At 38.0% G+C, this 16,674-nt stretch overlaps 2 protein-coding genes across 5 annotated transcripts; both read right to left on the bottom strand.

Moving 5' to 3' along the window:
• Positions 1-244: 244 nt before the first annotated feature.
• Positions 245-6,161, bottom strand: LOC140549931 (peroxisomal succinyl-coenzyme A thioesterase-like). 3 transcript variants are annotated; one of them, XM_072673703.1, is made up of 11 exons: positions 5,909-6,161; positions 5,418-5,624; positions 4,604-4,703; positions 4,311-4,501; positions 3,922-4,091; positions 3,627-3,746; positions 3,330-3,412; positions 2,607-2,700; positions 2,401-2,481; positions 2,049-2,190; positions 245-1,390 (listed from the first exon to the last, which is right to left on the bottom strand). In XM_072673703.1, the coding sequence occupies exons 2-11, from the start codon at positions 5,614-5,616 to the stop codon at positions 1,260-1,262; spliced, it is 1,311 nt and encodes a 436-aa protein (XP_072529804.1). In that variant the 5' UTR covers positions 5,617-5,624; positions 5,909-6,161; the 3' UTR covers positions 245-1,259. The 3 variants fall into 3 exon arrangements, with proteins under 3 accessions (XP_072529804.1, XP_072529805.1, XP_072529803.1); XM_072673704.1 differs by having other exon boundaries at positions 5,418-5,621; XM_072673702.1 differs by lacking the exon at positions 5,909-6,161 and having other exon boundaries at positions 5,418-5,885.
• Positions 6,162-6,754: 593 nt separating this feature from the next.
• Positions 6,755-15,561, bottom strand: LOC140547940 (peroxisomal succinyl-coenzyme A thioesterase-like). Of its 2 annotated transcripts, none has more exons than XM_072671232.1 (11): positions 15,332-15,561; positions 14,841-15,047; positions 14,027-14,126; positions 13,735-13,925; positions 13,364-13,533; positions 13,069-13,188; positions 12,768-12,850; positions 11,416-11,509; positions 11,226-11,306; positions 10,916-11,057; positions 6,755-10,380 (listed from the first exon to the last, which is right to left on the bottom strand). In XM_072671232.1, exons 2-11 carry the CDS (start codon positions 15,037-15,039, stop codon positions 10,250-10,252), a joined length of 1,311 nt encoding a protein of 436 aa, XP_072527333.1. In that variant the 5' UTR covers positions 15,040-15,047; positions 15,332-15,561; the 3' UTR covers positions 6,755-10,249. The 2 variants fall into 2 exon arrangements, with proteins under 2 accessions (XP_072527333.1, XP_072527344.1); XM_072671243.1 differs by having other exon boundaries at positions 14,841-15,044.
• Positions 15,562-16,674: the final 1,113 nt, after the last annotated feature.

Genomic DNA, 16,674 nt, shown 5'->3' with positions numbered 1-16,674 from the left:
CAACTGCTAATGATCTGTTTACATATGCCTTAAAGTGGAAATAACTATCTACTTATCGCTCACTATTCTGTGGCTTTTAAAGGTAAATTTGAAGCTTTCAGGAGTTTCTTAAAATGTAAACAGTTGAACTACCTATCTAACTGGTGCTTTATAAAATGCTTCTCTAAATTGTATCATAGCTTCTCTAAATTGTATTATCCAAAATCACTATTCCAGACTTCAGTACCTCCTCATCAACTGACAGTGATTCTATTATTAGTGCTCATTAAAAATGCATTACCAAAAAAGCCAAAGTGTTCAATCCACCTAGTCCTCCAAATCTACGAAATAAGATTCATTATCACCGTCCTTGTGTAAGTCAGTGTAAGAATGTAATTCCCCTCCAAACCAATGCTGCAGCCAGAAGGACATCCTCACTGAAATGACTGCAAGATGGCTGATTTAAAATTAAATGAAACCAAGGACTAGACATGGATGCTTTAATGATGCTGAACAGACACACATTTACGTGTGAAGAAAGTACTTCATTAGTGAGTCAAAAACAGACACTGATGGTATTAAAAGTACTAATTTGTTAAAGAGAAATGGTTGTATTTCACACTTTTAATTTCATGATTAAATTCAGTTGAGCAATTCTTTATGGGATGTGATTCATTTGCAGCAATAATTAGAAAAATAAACCCAAAAATGTGTTTACACAACTCATTTATGTTTAGCAGGCTAAAGGTTCTCAGAGTGCACTATTAGTACTTAAGAAGCTTTTTAGAAGCACTTCATATTGACACACTTGTCTGTCCTTTTTCATTGCGGACTATAAAACATGGACCATGAACTGTCAGTCCTATGTATGATTTCCAACTTTGGGTGAAAAGTTACTTATTAACAAGTAAATAAAACCACTAAACAGCTTAATTTGTGTTCAACTGATGTGTGAATGCACTACTAGATTTTTATTCTCATCTTCAGCTAAGCTTTTAATTTAATAAATGTTAATTAACTGCAGTAATTTAAGTGCTTTAAGATTTAATTTTTTCATCTTATACCATCACTGTAATGGACAAGCATTACATATAGAACATATAGAAAACATATAGAAAACATATAGAAAAGAAAAATATCTGCTTAACATTTTGAATCTGGGCTACAAACTAAATAAGGCACAAGAGTTTGACTTTTGTAAAATGATTTATAAGAAACTGATGGAGGTAGCTAACCTGTGAGATACGTATTTACAATGAGATGTGTAGCATGTTTGCCCTTTAATAGTTGGATTTGGATACCACAGTGCCACTGCTGTATAGATGCTGCTCCAGAAAGGCCAAGGTTTTGTGCCAGGAGTCTTCCTGAGCTTTGCTGTGAGGCAACGTTTGTCCACCCCACAGCACCACCACTGCAATAAAAACCAAAGCCACAGTCAAATACTGAAGTCTGTTTCAAATAAAATGTAAACATCCAAAAGTAACGCACCCCAGGAAACAGCCTGGCCTTGAAATACCGTATCTGACCAAATGTTTAAGGACACCTGCTCATGGTTCTTGGTATCAACCCTTTTGCTACAGTAACTGTCTCTATTCTTCTTGGGAGGCTCTACACAAAATGTTGGAACATTGCTGTAAGGATTTGTTTACATTCAGTCATAAGAACATTATGAAGAACATATACCGACATTGAACGACTAGTTCAGCATTATAAAAAACATTCTCACTTATCCCCAAGGTATTAGCAGGAGCATAATTCCAGAGAACACAGTTCCACTCCTCTATGCTATATCCATCTTACTGACACTATTGGTAGTATTTTTCTGTGGATAATATTCAAGCTGTGTGTCTATTTAAATACCCATGTCAGCAAGGGGTAAACCTTAGTGTAGCTGAATTCACTGGTGTGTCCACAAACGTTTGGACAGTGTATTGTGGATAGTGTATTGTACTGCTGATACACAAGTGTCCTCAATTGTTCGTCTACTCACACAAGTCTAAATAGACTAATCAGAATAGTCAAATCTTTAAATCCATAAACCTCAACACGTACCGAAATGAAAATTTTACCTTTAGTCTTTGTCTCTGCCAACATAAAGTTGCTGGCTCGGATATGAGGGCTGTAGGGAGGCTCAATGAGATGACCAGATTGGGGGTATGAAAGTATGGACAACAAGTGACTATTCCCAGCTTGCTCCATCATCTGCTTCATCTGGGAGTGCAAGAGGAAACAATAACCCATAAACACTAATTCTCCAGCACAGTACTGCACAGGGTAACAAAAGTGTCTGATTATGCTGAATGCTTCATGATCCTAATAACAAAATCATTAAAATTGTGTTGCTCTGAAATGACTTTGAGAGGCCACAACAAGTTGAATTAGTAAAATAGTAAAATGTTATAAAGAAATAACACTACTCACATCCTCTGCAGACTCTGATGCAGGCCAATTTTGATCATCATCACCAACAACCAATAAAACAGGACATTTGATACGGCCCATCTGGTCAAAACACGGTTCCAGTTCCATAAACCGTGATTGCATGATCACATTCATCCACATATGCTGAACATCCAAAAATATATAAAAAGTTATCGAAAACTGATCATCAGTTCATGAATCCTTACGTCAACTTTCTTTGAAGGGTCGTCTGGTATTGGCAGCAGCAGATCTCGCCAAATGATTCTCTGCTCCTCATCATAGCGGGTGTTCCTGACGTTTCTAAAAATAATCAAGAAAATGTTTAGCATTTAAACAGACTGATATATATCAATATCTTCAATATATTTCAAATGAAACCCTGTTACATTCATGTATATTAAAGATTTTTTTCCAACAATAAAGATGCCGTTTGAGATTTTGCTTTTTATATCATTTAAGTAACAGAGCTGCGAAGACCTGTGCAACCCCCACAAACAATTGTACTTTTAAACAGTTATGACAGGTAATTAGACTTAGTACAATCATAAGGTGTAAGTGTATAAGTGTACATAATAAAATGGCTACTTTGTCTACTTTTCTTGAACTTAGCTCTACTCAGACAGGACTGGTTTAAAATGAGGAGCTGGGGTAACGGAAATTTACTACAGGACACCTTTAATGATTTTAGGACCGATTCACATGGGATGAGAACTCTTATTATAAATACCAGAGATACGGGAGAATCAGGGTGTGATGGAATGTATACTAACATGCTTATTCACACTAGATTACAATAACCAGGGGTTATTTTTACAGGTATTTACTGACGACATTTACTTCAATCAATTATCCACCTTTAAAAACAAGTCCTGCTTAAAAAGGGTTTTAGAAAATCACTCTACACTGAAAATCCATAATCTGATACTCACTTTTTGATCTCATTAAAGACATCAGCCAGAGATCCGTTTACAGGCATAATATGGCTTCCACTAACACAAACTACACACTTGGGCTGAAAGAGAGAGCAAACAAGTCACGGATTGTCATATTACGAATTATGGACTATAAACCAACTTTCAGAAACACTCAAACACAGGTACGTAAAAAACAAGCAGATACTAAAACAATCCCATCGTTAAGGGAATGGCTTAAAAAGTACAAAGGTTAACAAAGTGGTTACAAAGGTGCAATAAAGACAAATGTAAGAGCAACTTGCTTTGGTCTACCTTAATCACTGAGGAGTACGCTGCCATGCCCAGAGTAACAGAGACACCAAAGGACAAACCCATCATGGCCACTCTGTCGGAACACACCTGCGGGTGTTGCGTCAGCACACTGAAGGCAGCCTGAAGGAGATAAGCAATACTTACATTGCAGTAGTGCATTAACATGTGCCTCCTCTCCAACTTTTCCATTTAAAGGAGCATTCCTCCATGTAAAGGAGCAGTTATGCCTGCTTAGCCTTATTCTTTAGTATCTCTGTTAGTACAATTACAGCACCAACGTTTCACAGACCACTACCTCAAAATAGTCGTTGTCCACATTGTGTGGCTTTCCATTAGTATCCATAAGGCCAATGTACTCCAAAGTTAATGTAATGTAGCCATGAGAGGCCAGCAGAGCAGAGCGATACTCCACCAGCCCACCTCCACCACCCCAGAGGTCCAGCACAGCAGGGAAAGGGCCAGGGCCTAAAGAAGAACACTCTGAAAGTCACACACACATTTCTTCCTTCTGTAAAATTATAATCATATCCAATAACAGTCACTTAGTTTTGCAGATACATCCAGGTCTTTAACAAAGCTGACAGATACTGGTTTAGAAACAGTATATCACTCTAAGAACTGTCCAAGAACGCTAATATACAGAACTACACTTTCAATATCCATCTAATCACCAGTCACTGATACCTGGAGGTATGAAAAGGGTTCCTTTCAACCCTTTCTCCCTGACATCTACCCTCTGGACGCCAGGACTTATGTACCATCGCTGAGCTACAACAGAGGCTAGAGGACATTTTTCTCTAAACCCTTCAGTTAGGTGGCCTTCATACACAGAAATGTGCACATCAATGGGCTTGAAGACGTCCTTCTTCCGAAATCTTTAAAAAAAGAAAAACATCATAAATTAAAAGAGAAGAGTTATTTTAGTGAGCAGTCACTCTTTAAGCAGTCCAGAAGTCCTAAAGAATGCTAAAGGTAACCTGAGGCCTGTTCTGCTTCCAGGAATTGGTCTCATACTCCACAGCAGGCCCATGGGCTCAAGGCCATCATACGATCCACCAATACTGGCATCTTCTGAAACTGAGACAGAGTGTAGACTACATTAGAGCACTTGTGCTAAACACAGAGCTACAAACTGAGAAAACCATATCAACCAGCCGAAGAGGGTACTAACTAACTCAGTTACACTTAAACAAGTTTTTTGAATTTCTACTTTTTAATTTAACCCATTCTTATCAAACTATTCAAATGATAATACTTCTACTTCTACTCCAGTATATTTGGGAGAAAAGTAATCCACTACAATGTATGCAGTGACATTTTAGACCTTAGCATTCAGTGAGCTAATAAACTATGTGACACTATTAATATAAAACTATATGAATAATAAAGTCAGATACAGTACAGAGGCTGCCAGCAATGTAACTACATTAAATTTTACAGAAAAGGATTTGTAATCTGGGATCTAAAAATAGGGATTAGAAAGGGATCAGTAAATGTTCGCTGAACTGCATCTGAGTAGAATATGTGTGAAATCTTCTTGATCCGATTTTAAAAAGCACTAAGAGTATAAATCTGTCCAGATTTGACCTCAGTATCTATTAATGTCACTAGTTAGTTCACATGTCCTGTTACACTGATGACGGCATGTGTTCAGCTGGTCACACCTCTCACTTCTAAGCTTCATCATCATTTTATTTTAGATGAAGAGTGCATCAAAAATAGAAGAGCAGAGCCTAGCAATCTTCTGTTCCTGTGCTGCAGATGCTGGATGTTATATGAAGGATAAGCTACCTTTGACAGATCCGGACGCATCACTAACATAATGTCCAAACGCCTCCCAGAAGTCCCCGTCCTCGGACTGTAGCTGCGCGTGCAGAGTGACCGGCAGACCCGGCAGCAAAAACTGAACGACCACCTCAAACTTCTCGTCCACCAGACAACGAAGAGGACGGACAGAAAGTAAAGGACAGCAGTGTCTTTTCCCGGCCATTTGGACTGCTGAAAACAAGCACAACACATAACTCAGCTCCTTCAAGACTGCAGACATGCCACCTCTCTCATTTTAGTGAGAGACCAGAGAGAGCATCCTCGGTCTGTCTTTGAGCAAAGCAGGCCTGTCAGTGTTGTCTGTGGGTGAGATTTACACTCGACCTCTCTCTCTAGCTAATGTTATTTAAACTATTTGAACTCTCAGTAGTAATGTAGTAGTGTAGTAAGGGTCAGTACCACCAGAGAGCAGAGTATTAGCACTTAGCATGTCGTGTAAGTGTGTGGTCACTCACCGCTGTGTAGAGTCACTCTAAACAAAGTTCAGATTTGCTTGTCTAACTTATCTGAGCTGAGGTTAATGGATAAACTGCTCGTCATACTCATACAGAGAGCCACGGTACTGGATAAGGACGCCATCTGTAGACACACCTTAAACGAGTAGCGTAAACATAAAACATGGAGACAGAGTAAATTCTGGTGTAGTAAGATCAGAGGTGTTAAGGAGGAGGTCAGTGTTTTTTTAGCTGATCAGGGGTTTCCTCTCTAGGCGCGTAGGTTGCCAGATAAGTTTTCTAATTCCCCCGGTCACCTGCCAACCACAATACAGTAGGCCACGACGAATAAAATAAATAGTGAAATATAGTAATTTCTTCTTTTTTTTTAAAAACTATATTAATCTGTATTAATTTAATGCTACGCATTTGATATGACGTAAATTACTGTAAATAATATTGTTATTGATTTTTAAATCCTTATTTATATTGTGTATATAGTGCAAATTATTTATCTACATTTTTGTAACTGAGTGTCTTGCTATCCCTTTCTGCTGTGACACTGAGAATTTCCCCACTGCGGGACTAATAAAGGATTATCTTATCTTATCTTACGCAGAATTGCTTGCCTTACAACAAAGCACATATAAACTCAATTTATGAATTTATAAATTTATTTTATTCATTTTTGGGGTAAACGGATTCAGAAAAGCCGGCTACTCAAAAACACTGTCAAAGAGGATTTCCTACTAACATGGCAGCCCTGGTACGCCACCAGTAGGGGGCGGTGGTACCGCATCACGTCACTGAATTTGTGATTCTTGGAGTTAGCACATACAACAGTTAGCACAATAAACAGTTAAAAACTGGAGAAGATAAGCATTTTAATATAATGATAGTTCAATACAAGTCAAATAAATAGAAAACAACAGTATGTTCTGTGTTTTAGGTTGTTAAATTTAAACAGACATCAATAATCAAAGCCCTGCGCTGTTCCTCGGTTTGTTTACTTCAGTAATAGGTGATGTGCTTAGCTTAAAGCTACAAGATTAAAAAAAAAAAAAAAGATGAAAATGGCAAAGTAAATAAATACATAAATAGTTATCTAGTTTAAAGTCATTTGCTAAGATAATTTTAATAAGAGAAAAAATAACATTGTTTTTTTTTTTACAAGGTCACAAGTTTACATACATTTCCTTAGTATTTGGTAGCATTGCCTTTAAGCTGTATGAATTGAAGGGTTGGGGTTTTGGGTATCCTTTCACAAGCTTCTCACAGTATTTTGCTGGAATTCTGGCCCATTCCTCCAGATAGAACTGGTGTAACCAAGTCAGGTTTGTAGGCCGTATTGCTTGCACATGCCTTTTCAGCTCTTCAGCTTTTCAGGGTTTTGTGATGGCCACTCCAAAACATTTCATTTTTTCCATATAATGTTTTTTTTCCTCATGATGCCATCTATCTTGTGAAGTGCACCAGTCCCTCCTGCAGCAAACCCACACCCACAACATGATGCTGCCACCCCCGTACAACACAGTTGGGATGGTGTTCCTGCAAGCTTCCCTTTTCCTCCAAATGGAACAATAGTCATTCTGGCCAAACAGTTCAATTTTGAGTTCAATTCTATCACTTGATTAGAAATGCAGAATAAATGGAATATGGCAAATGTTTCCTTTTCTTAAATAAATTGTGATTTGGAAACCCATCTCTCTAATTCAGAGTTGAATCTTTGCCTAACAGGAGGTTGATTGGCTTATAATTATTCAGATAAGGACAACCGCTGGCAACCTGTTTCTATATACCTTAATTAAAGTGGAAATAATAAACTGAGAACTAAAATCCAGTGTTCTGCACTTCTCAGTTATTGTACTGTAGCTGTTGTTAACACCAACAAAAATGAGTGAGAAAGCAAGGCAAGTAGTACCTCTATCTCACTACAGAGATGAGCTGGCAAAGGTAGATGTTCCTGAACCTCTCTGGACATTTTATGACATCAACTGCATTTTTTTTTTCTGAATCACCCAAGACCATTTGGGCTTTATTTATGTTTATTGTACAAAGAGAAAGGTAAAGACCCTACATTTGAACCCTGTGGGTTTGGATTTTTGTAATTATTTTTGTAATTTTTTTTAGATTATTTTGATTTTCCAAATAAAACAGTCTCTATTAAATATGATTTTAACTAAGACACCTTGAAATGCATCTGGTGTAATACCAGTTGTATGCAGAGAGCATACAGTAGTTAAAACCTTGTTTGATAGTTTATCTTATCAAAAAAGCATTTATGTAAGGGGTCACCACCCTGCAGACACTGTACTTGATAGCAAGAATAAAACTGAATTTGTTGCTTTGTGTTTTTATTTTTCTCACAGTGTAGTATTTGCCAATTCCCATTCATTATCACCATCACACACAAGGCCCATCAGTCTGGGAATGTGAAGATATTATGCTTTCTATGAAGGACTGAAAACTGTTACTGTACAGGAAGCACGCCAACCCATATGTATTAGCATGTAATGTCTCTTATGTGGACACTCCCACATTTAAGATGCCTAAAATTACAATCAAGTACAGAACATCAGCTGCAGATGATTAGAACAGGATTTTGAAGGAGCTGTTTTATTTAACCCTAAGACATTTAGTTAGAGATTAGTCATTTCACTGAAAGAAAATGTACAAGTGGAGAAGACTAGGCTGTCCCAGCAAATTCAGTAGGTTCAAGATCAGACTGCAAGATGCGTAAATGTGTCTCCAACAATCCTAAAATGTCATTACAGGACCTACTGGTAGCTCCTGCCACAGTTGTTGACAAAGTACATGCAAGTACATGCAGACTGCACAGGTTTGATTTTTATAGGAGCTGTGTGAGGAGGAAACCCTTGCTAATGGAAAAGCAAGGCAAGACAGTTCTTTAACAGGGCCTGCAACATACAGAGACATCATTACATCCTCAGCAACTGACTGAGAGGTTCTACTAATGCTTGATATCATCAGAAAATGCATTACCAGGAAAAGCAATGTGTTCAAGGTTTATACGACCATTATAAGACCTGGTCTTATAATGAATCCTACTTAGTGAACCTATTAGGTTTCTTTAGTGTTTCTAGTGAATCTACAGCTGTGTAACTGTCCCCTCAGTGTAACAAAGCACAACTCTCCTCCCAATCAATGCTGTGGCCAAAAGGACACTTCTGAACAGACATAAACATTTAAGTAGTTCAAAGAAAATGCTTCATTAGTCAGTCAAAAACACACATTATTGATTGGTATTAAAATCACTAGTTTGTTAAAGAGAATTGGTTGTATTTGAAAGACTGATTTTTTATGATTACATTTAGTTCAGCAATTCTTCATGAGCTGTGATGCATATTTGCAGCAATTATGAGAAGAATACACCAAAATATTGTGTGTACACACACTCATTCATGTTGAAGATTCTCTATGTGTGTGCTGTTAGTACCCAAGAAACTTTTGAGAAGCACTTCATGTTAATGACGCTCTTGTGTACTTGTATTTTCCCATTGTGGACTTTTAGGTGAAAAGTTACTTATTGACAAGTAAATAAAACCATGTTTTAAAACATCATCTAAAGAAAACACTCAATTGTAATCATTCACTTATGGTTAGTTAAAAAGTTTAAGCCACTAAACTGCTTAATTTGTGTTCAGACAGACTGATGTATAAATGCACTGCTTCATTCTAATCTTCACAAGCTGAGCTTTCAAAGATAGTTATTAACTGAAATAATTCAAGAGTTGTAGCTCCTTTTCATTCTACAATTGTGTATTATTTGTCTGATACGCTTTGTTTACAAAGTTGTAGTAGTAACACAGAAAAAACAGTGAACAACTATGTACAGAAAGAAATTCATAATCATCATTAAGACTTAAAACAGGGCCTTCCTGCACCTATTTGGCTGAAGTGCTATCATAAAAATGAGCTACATCTATATTGTGAAGTGATGGGAGGGGTTATGCTTCTCTTTGATTGACTGTAAAGCATTCACTCTGATAGATGGCAGGCCTTGTGTGGTGTGGGGTTGGAAAAAAAGAGAGAGGGAGGCAAACATATTAAGGTCATTGTAACAGTCTAATCTATTCAACACAAAATGTGTAGAAATTCACTTTCCAAAAAGTCAAAGCTTGCCACAATCAGTCATGTGTATGTAACAACCTGGGTCAGGGCGTACATATATTCACATAGAGATTTAGATTTTCAACCCAAAATCTGCTTAATATTTTGAAACTGTGGTACAAACTAAATAAAGCACAACAGGTTTTACTGTTGTAAAAATTTTAAAAGGAAAACTGATGGAGATTTTCCAGAGATACATATTTACAATGAGATGTGTAGCATGTTTGCCCTTTAATATTTGGATTTGGATACCACAGTGCCACTGCTGTAGAGATGCTGCTCCAGAAAGGCCAGGGTTTTGTGCCAGGAGTCTTCCTGAGCCTTGCTGTGAGGCACCGTTTTTCCACCCCACAGCACCACCACTGCAATAAAAAACAAAGCCACAGTCAAATACTGAAGTCTGTATCAAATAAAATGTAAACATTCAAAAGTAACACACCCCAGGAAACAGCATGGCCTTGAAATATGCTATCTCACCAAATGTTTGTGCCCATGGTTCTTCCAAAATGAAGGCCATGAAAAGGGACTTTAACATCCTTTTGCTATGATAACGGTCTCTGCTCTTCTTGGTAGGCTTTACACAAAATGTTGGAACATTGCTGTGAACATTTAATTACTTTCAGTCATACGAACATTGGAGAGGACAGGTACTGATGTAGGATGACTAGTTCTGGATCACAAATACCACTCTAACTTATCCCCAAGGTATTGTATGGAGCTTCATAAATTCAGAGAACACAGTGTCACTGCTCCACAGCCCAGTGCTGTGAGGCTTTTATACCCATCTAGCTGACACTTAGCACTGGGCATGGAGACCTGAGGCTCCTCTAAATCTGAATAGACTAACAGGAGCCTTAAATCCTTGATCCTCAACGCGTACCGAAATGGAAGTTTTACCTGTAGTCTTTTTCTCTGTCAACATGAAGTTGCTGGCTCGGGTATGTGGGCTGTAGGGAGGCTCAATGAGATGACCAGCTTGGGGGTATGAAAGTATGGTTAGCAGGTGACTATTTCCAGCTTGCTCCATCATCTGCTTCATCTAGAAGTGCAAGAAGAAACAATGAGCCATAAACTCTGATTCTCTAGCACAGTACTGTGCAGGGTAACAAAAGTGTCTGATTATTTTTAAATGCTTCATGAGCTTAATAACATAAAGCCTTAAAACTGTAATGTGTGACTCTGAAATGAGAGAAATAACACTACTCACATCCTCTACAGACTCTGAAGCAGGCCAACTTTGATCATCTTCACCAACAATCAATAAAACAGGACATTTGATACAGCCCATCTGGTCAAAACACACCAAGTCACATAAACTGTGATTGCATAATATGCTGAACATCAAACAATGTATAAACAGTTTATCAATAACTGATCATCAGTTCATAAATCCTTACTTCAACTTTCTTTGAAGAATCGGCTGGTATTGGCAGCAGCAAATCTCGCCAAATGATTCTCTGCTCCTCATCATAGCGGGTGTTCTTGATATTTCTAAAGATGATGATGAAGGAAATGTTTAGCTTCGAAATACAGACACACACACATACACACACACACACACACACACACACACACACACACACATATATATATATATATATATATATATATATAGAATCAAATGCAGCACATGAGCTGCAGAGACGATTTTAAAGTAGCCTTTCTTTTTCAAACCTCACACATTTAGTTTGATTTGCTCTTGATTGTCAAAGTGAGTCTTGAAAGGGATTTAAAAAATATTTCAGAAAACTTAATCAGCTGTTCCTCTGTCTGCAAAATGATTTACAAGTGCAACAATTGTCAACATGGCCAGGTCAGGCCGTCTTAGCAAGTCAAACAGCGGACCAAAAAGATGAGTAAAGAAGTCTCCAACAATCTGGTTTTCATTACTGGATCTACAGGTAGCTCTTGCCACACCTGAAGTCAAAGTATAGAATCTACCATCAGAAAGAGACCACACACTTTGATTTTCATGGGAGGACAGGTGAAAATTAAATTAATTAAATGTGCATCAAATAAACTGCTTTAATTTTGTATATGATTTTTTAAAAATCTATTTTATACTGTTTGGAAACAGTTCCAAGAAATAGTCCCAATTTCTCAGAATAAAAAAGACTTTTCTCCTACAATAAAGTTGCTGTTTGAGAATTTGCCAAAACCTGTGCAGACCCCACAACCAACTGTACTCTGTCAAACCGTTATGGCAAATAATTAGACAAAGTACAAACATAAGGTAAGACTACATAATAAAAATGGCCACATTGTCTACTTTTCTGGATGTTAGCCCTATTTGGACAGCACTGGTTTTAAATGAGGAGCTGGGTTAATGAAATGGATGCTCTAATTTTCACATCACATCACATCAAATAAAATCCAGGTACCTTTGTTTCTGAGAGTGTAAAGAAATAATTCTTACTAAACCTGCAAGAAAAGGCTCCTCTGAGAAGATTATAATATGACTAATATGAATATAAATTTTACTTATGTTCACTTTGCCACTCATGACACAACGTAATACCTCCAAACGCTAGAATCAGGGTGTGATGGAATGTTTATCAACATGCTTATTCACACTAGATTATAATACCCAGGGGTTATTTTTACAGGTTGTTTTATAGAAGGTAAAAGACACCTGAGCCTTTACTGACTACATTTACCCAATTAACCACTTACCCATGTAAAACAAGTCCTGCTCAAGTAGGGCTTTAGAAAATCACTCAACGTGGAAAGTCCATAATCTGATACTCACATTTTAAACTCATTAAAGACATCAGCCAGAGGTCTGTTTACAGGCACAATGTGACTTCCACTTATACAGACTAAACACTTGGGCTGAAAGGGAGAGCAAGCAAGTAAAATCACAGATATATATATTTCCTGCCACCACAACCAATGCAAGACATTTGAGCACACTTGTTTAGGAGACAGGTACATAAAAACATGCAGATACCAAAACAATTCCTTTGTTAAAGTACTGGCTTACAAATATTAACAAAGTGGTTACAAAGGTGCAGTAAAGACTAATGTAAGAGCAGCTTGCTTTGGTCTACCTTAATCACTGAGGAGTACGCTGCCATGCTCAGAGTAACAGAGACACCGATGCACAAACCCATCATGGCCACTCTGTCGGAACACACCTGCGGGTGTTGCGCCAGCACACTGAAGGCAGCCTGAAGGAGATAAGCAACACTTACATTGCAGTAGTGCATTAACATGCTCCTCCTCTCCAACTTTTCAATTTAAAGGAGCATTTCTCCATGTAAAGGAGCAGTTATGCCTGCTTAGCCTTATTCTTTAGTATCTCTGTTAGTACAATTACAGCACCAACGTTTCACAGACCACTACCTCAAAATAGTCTTTGTCCACATTGTGTGGCTTTCCATTAGCATCCATAAGGCCAATGTACCCCAAAGTTAATGTGATGTAGCCATGAGAGGCCAGCAGAGCAGAGCGATACTCCACCAGCCCACCTCCACCACCCCAAAGGTCCAGCACAGCAGGGAAAGGGCCAGGGCCTAAAAAAGAACACTCAAAGTCACACACACATTTCTTCCTTGTGTAAAATTACAGTCACTTAGTTTTGCAGATACGTCCAGGTCTTTAACAAAGCTGACAGATACTGGTTTAGAAACAGAATATCACTCTAAGAACTGTCCAAGAATGCTAATATACAGAACTACACTTTCAATATCCATCTAATCATCAGTCACTGATACCTGGAGGTATGAAAAGGGTTCCTTTCAACCCTTTCTCCCTGACCTCTACCCTCTGGACGCCAGGACTTATGTACCATCGCTGGGCTACAACAGAGGCTAGAGGACATTTTTCTCTAAACCCTTCAGTTAGGTGGCCTTCATACACAGAAATGTGCACATCAATGGGCTTGAAGACGTCCTTCTTCCGAAATCTTAAAAAAAGAAAAACATCATAAATTAAAAGAGAAGAGTTATTTTAGTGAGCAGTCACTCTTTAAGCAGTCCAGAAGTCCTAAAGAATGCTAAAGGTAACCTGAGGCCTGTTCTGCTTCCAGGAATTGGTCTCATACTCCACAGCAGGCCCATGGGCTCAAGGCCATCATACGATCCACCAGTACTGGCGTCTTCTGAAACTGAGACAGAGTGTAGACTACATTAGAGCCCTTGTACTAAACACAGAGCTACAAACTAAGAAAACCATATCAACCAGCCGAAGAGGGTATTAACTAACTCAGTTACACTTAAACAAGTTTTTTGAATTTCTACTTTTTAATTTAACCCATTCTTACCAAACTATTCAAATGATAAAACTTCTACTTCTACTCCAGTATATTTGGGAGAAAAGTAATCCACTACAATGTATGCAGTGACATTTTAGACCTTAGCATTCAGTGAGCTAATAAACTATGTGACACTATTAATATAAAACTATATGACTAATAAAGTCAGATACAGTCCAGATGCTGCCAGCAATGTAACTACATTAAATTTTACAGAAAAGGATTTGTAATCTGGGATCTAAAAATAGGGATTAGAAAGGGATCAGTAAATGTTCGCTGAACTGCATCTGAGTAGAATATGTGTGAAATCTTCTTGATCCGATTTTAAAAAGCACTAAGAGTATAAATCTGTCCAGATTTGACCTCAGTATCTATTAATGTCACTAGTTAGTTCACATGTCCTGTTGCACTGATGACGGCATGTGTTCAGCTGGTCACACCTCTCACTTCTAAGCTTCATCATCATTTTATTTTAGATGAAGAGTGCATCAAAAATAGAAGAGCAGAGCCTAGCAATCTTCTGTTCCTGTGCTGCAGATGCTGGATGTTATATGAAGGATAAGCTACCTTTGACAGATCCGGACGCATCACTAACGTAATGTCCAAACGCCTCCCAGAAGTCCCCGTCCTCGGACTGTAGCTGCGCGTGCAGAGTGACCGGCAGACCCGGCAGCAAAAACTGAACGACCACCTCAAACTTCTCGTCCACCAGACAACGAAGAGGACGGACAGAAAGTAAAGGACAGCAGTGTCTTTTCCCGGCCATTTGGACTGCTGAAAACAAGCACAACACATAACTTAGCTCCTTCAAGACTGCAGACATGCCACCTCTCTCATTTTAGTGAGAGACCAAAGAGAGCATCCTCGGTCTGTCTTTGAGCAAAGCAGGCCTGTCAGTGTTGTCTGTGGGTGAGATTTACACTCGACCTCTCTCTCTAGCTAATGTTATTTAAACTATTTGAACTCTCAGTAGTAATGTAGTAGTGTAGTAAGGGTCAGTTCCACCAGAGAGCAGAGTATTAGCACTTAGCATGTCGTGTAAGTGTGTGGTCACTCACCGCTGTGTAGAGTCACTCTAAACAAAGTTCAGATTTGCTTGTCTAACTTATCTGAGCTGAGGTTAATGGATAAACTGCTCGTCATACTCATACAGAGAGCCACGGTACTGGATAAGGACGCCATCTGTAGACACACCTTAAACGAGTAGCGTAAACATAAAACATGGAGACAGAGTAAATTCTGGTGTAGTAAGATCAGAGGTGTTAAGGAGGAGGTCAGTGTTATTTCAGCTGATCAGGGGTTTCCTCTCTAGGCGCGTAGGTTGCCAGATAAGTTTTCTAATTCCCCCCGGTCACCTGCCAACCACAATACAGTAGGCCACGACGAATAAAATAAATAGTGAAATATAGTAATTTCTTCTTTTTTTTTTAAAACTATATTAATCTGTATTAATTTAATGCTACGCATTTGATATGACGTAAATTACTGTAAATAATATTGTTATTGATTTTTAAATCCTTATTTATATTGTGTATATAGTGCAAATTATTTATCTACATTTTTGTAACTGATTGTCTTGCTATCCCTTTCTGCTGTGACACTGAGAATTTCCCCACTGCGGGACTAATAAAGGATTATCTTATCTTATCTTACGCAGAATTGCTTGCCTTACAACAAAGCACATATAAACTCAATTTATGAATTTATAAATTTATTTTATTCATTTTTGGGGTAAACGGATTCAGAAAAGCCGGCTACTCAAAAACACTGTCAAAGAGGATTTCCTACTAACATGGCAGCCCTGGTACGCCACCAGTAGGGGGCGGTGGTACCGCATCACGTCACTGAATTTGTGATTCTTGGAGTTAGCACATACAACAGTTAGCACAATAAACAGTTAAAAACTGGAGAAGATAAGCATTTTAATATAATGATAGTTCAATACAAGTCAAATAAATAGAAAACAACAGTATGTTCTGTGTTTTAGGTTGTTAAATTTAAACAGACATCAATAATCAATTAAAGCCCTGCGCTGTTCCTCGGTTTGTTTACTTCAGTAATAGGTGATGTGCTTAGCTTAAAGCTACAAGATAAAAAAAAAAAAGATGAAAATGGCAAAGTAAATAAATACATAAATAGTTATCTAGTTTAAAGTCATTTGCTAAGATAATTTTAATAAGAGAAAAAATAACGTTTTTTTTTTTACAAGGTCACAAGTTTACATACATTTCCTTAGTATTTGGTAGCATTGCCTTTAAGCTGTATGAATTGAAGGGTTGGGGTTTTGGGTATCCTTTCACAAGCTTCTCACAGTATTTTGCTGGAATTCTGGCCCATTCCTCCAGATAGAACTGGTGTAACCAAGTCAGGTTTGTAGGCCGTATTGCTTGCACATGCCTTT

The sequence above is a fragment of the Salminus brasiliensis genome, chromosome 2, assembly GCF_030463535.1.
Source record: "Salminus brasiliensis chromosome 2, fSalBra1.hap2, whole genome shotgun sequence".
Taxonomy (NCBI): domain Eukaryota; kingdom Metazoa; phylum Chordata; class Actinopteri; order Characiformes; family Bryconidae; genus Salminus; species Salminus brasiliensis.
Note: the sequence above shows the minus strand (reverse complement) of the source record. Positions and strands in the feature narration are given on the sequence as shown.

Bases quoted from the DNA above. Each gene is read 5' to 3' on its own strand.
- LOC140549931 (XM_072673702.1), bottom strand. From the start codon at position 5,673: ATGTCTGCAGTCTTGAAGGAGCTGAGTTATGTGTTGTGCTTGTTTTCA. The intron at 3,413-3,626 runs GTAGACCAAAGC...TCTCTCTTTCAG, and splicing joins CGTACTCCTCAGTGATTAAG to CCCAAGTGTGTAGTTTGTGT. The intron at 2,701-3,329 runs GTGAGTATCAGA...GATTATTTTTAG, and splicing joins GTCTTTAATGAGATCAAAAA to AAACGTCAGGAACACCCGCT.
- LOC140547940 (XM_072671232.1), bottom strand. From the start codon at position 15,039: ATGGCCGGGAAAAGACACTGCTGTCCTTTACTTTCTGTCCGTCCTCTT. The intron at 13,926-14,026 runs GTTACCTTTAGC...TCTTTTTTTAAG, and splicing joins GGAAGCAGAACAGGCCTCAG to ATTTCGGAAGAAGGACGTCT. The intron at 11,058-11,225 runs GTGAGTAGTGTT...TTGCACTTCTAG, and splicing joins CTTCAGAGTCTGTAGAGGAT to ATGAAGCAGATGATGGAGCA.